The following is a 1,075-nucleotide window of genomic DNA, read 5'->3' as shown; positions in this document are numbered from 1 at the left end:
CTCCTCACATGACATCACATGAAGCGTCAGGTCATTAATCAGCCACATGCTGCAGAATGCTGCCACCAATCAACAGGCAGATTGAAGCCACATGATGACACAGACTGAAGTACTGCAGTAACCTCAGTGTTGACAGTACAGCGAGGTACTGCTGATGAACCTTTGACCCCTGCTGCTGCTGAGGTTAAAGGTAGTGTGAATATGAGGGCCAACACAGAAGAAGAAGCAGAGCATCGTTACCATAGCGATGGAAAACCTTTGTGATATCCAGCTGGAAAGGAAATGAAAACGTGTAAAAACAAAACAAAACAAAAGAATAAAACAAATTTAGCTGCACAAACATGTTCCAGCCATTTTCTTCTGCTTATCCATGTCACGGTCATGGGGGGTGGAGCCTATTTTAGCTGTCACAGGTGAGAGGATGCACGCCAGTCTGTCACAATGAACTTGAAGTTTGTGATTCTTTTTCCCAGTTTTGAGATCAGTTGCACTAAATTGCTGTCGAGTCTCTACGTTAAAAGCGCCCGGAGGAGACTGCTGCTGTGGTTTGGTGCCGATATTCTCTTAAAAGTCAACATTTCTTTCCCCTCAATGAAATATGTTCACTTCACTGTCCAGCAGGGGGCAGACCTGAGGTTCACTATAAGCAAGAAAAGTAGACGAGAAGAAACTGAAGAGCAGAAAGTTTTTATTAAGAAAAGGTAAAAAACACGCCTGTATTTACAGCAGCAGACAGATGGGTCAGAGCCCCAGTAGAGCTCGGGCCTCCTGACTCTGAGCCTGAAGAGTCTCGCTGGCGTAACGCTGCAGCAACTCCATCTTCTTCCTCCTGACCAAAGCCTCCTCCACCTGAGAGACAGACAGACAGGGAGGTTACTCCTGAACTACGTACCACAGGTACTTCATCACTAGACCATTCTGGAGGATTCCCATGATGCACTGGGTGTTTCTTCTTCACTCGCTATGTGTTAACAGACCTCTCTACTGAATCATATCCGTTATTAATCTCTGTCTCTCTTCCACAGCATGGTCGTGTCCAAATTCATGGGCTGCATCCTCCTGAGGACCCAGCCTT

General features: G+C 46.2%; 1 protein-coding gene across 1 annotated transcript in view; it reads right to left on the bottom strand.

Annotated features, from left to right (window-relative positions):
- Positions 1–671: 671 nt before the first annotated feature.
- Positions 672–1,075, bottom strand: part of isy1 (ISY1 splicing factor homolog) — a 26,780-nt gene continuing 26,376 nt past the window's right edge. Inside the window, exon 4 of the mRNA XM_013907785.1 lies at positions 672–849. Within this exon, the coding sequence (XP_013763239.1) occupies positions 742–849 (108 nt within the window). The 3' untranslated portion in view covers positions 672–741. The remainder of the gene's footprint in view (positions 850–1,075) is intronic.

Source organism: Pundamilia nyererei, unplaced genomic scaffold, assembly GCF_000239375.1.
Source record: "Pundamilia nyererei isolate P.nyererei 1_Seehausen unplaced genomic scaffold, PunNye1.0 scaffold00523, whole genome shotgun sequence".
NCBI lineage: Eukaryota > Metazoa > Chordata > Actinopteri > Cichliformes > Cichlidae > Pundamilia > Pundamilia nyererei.
The sequence above is the reverse complement of the archived record's forward strand: the minus strand, read 5'-3'. Positions and strand labels throughout refer to the sequence as shown.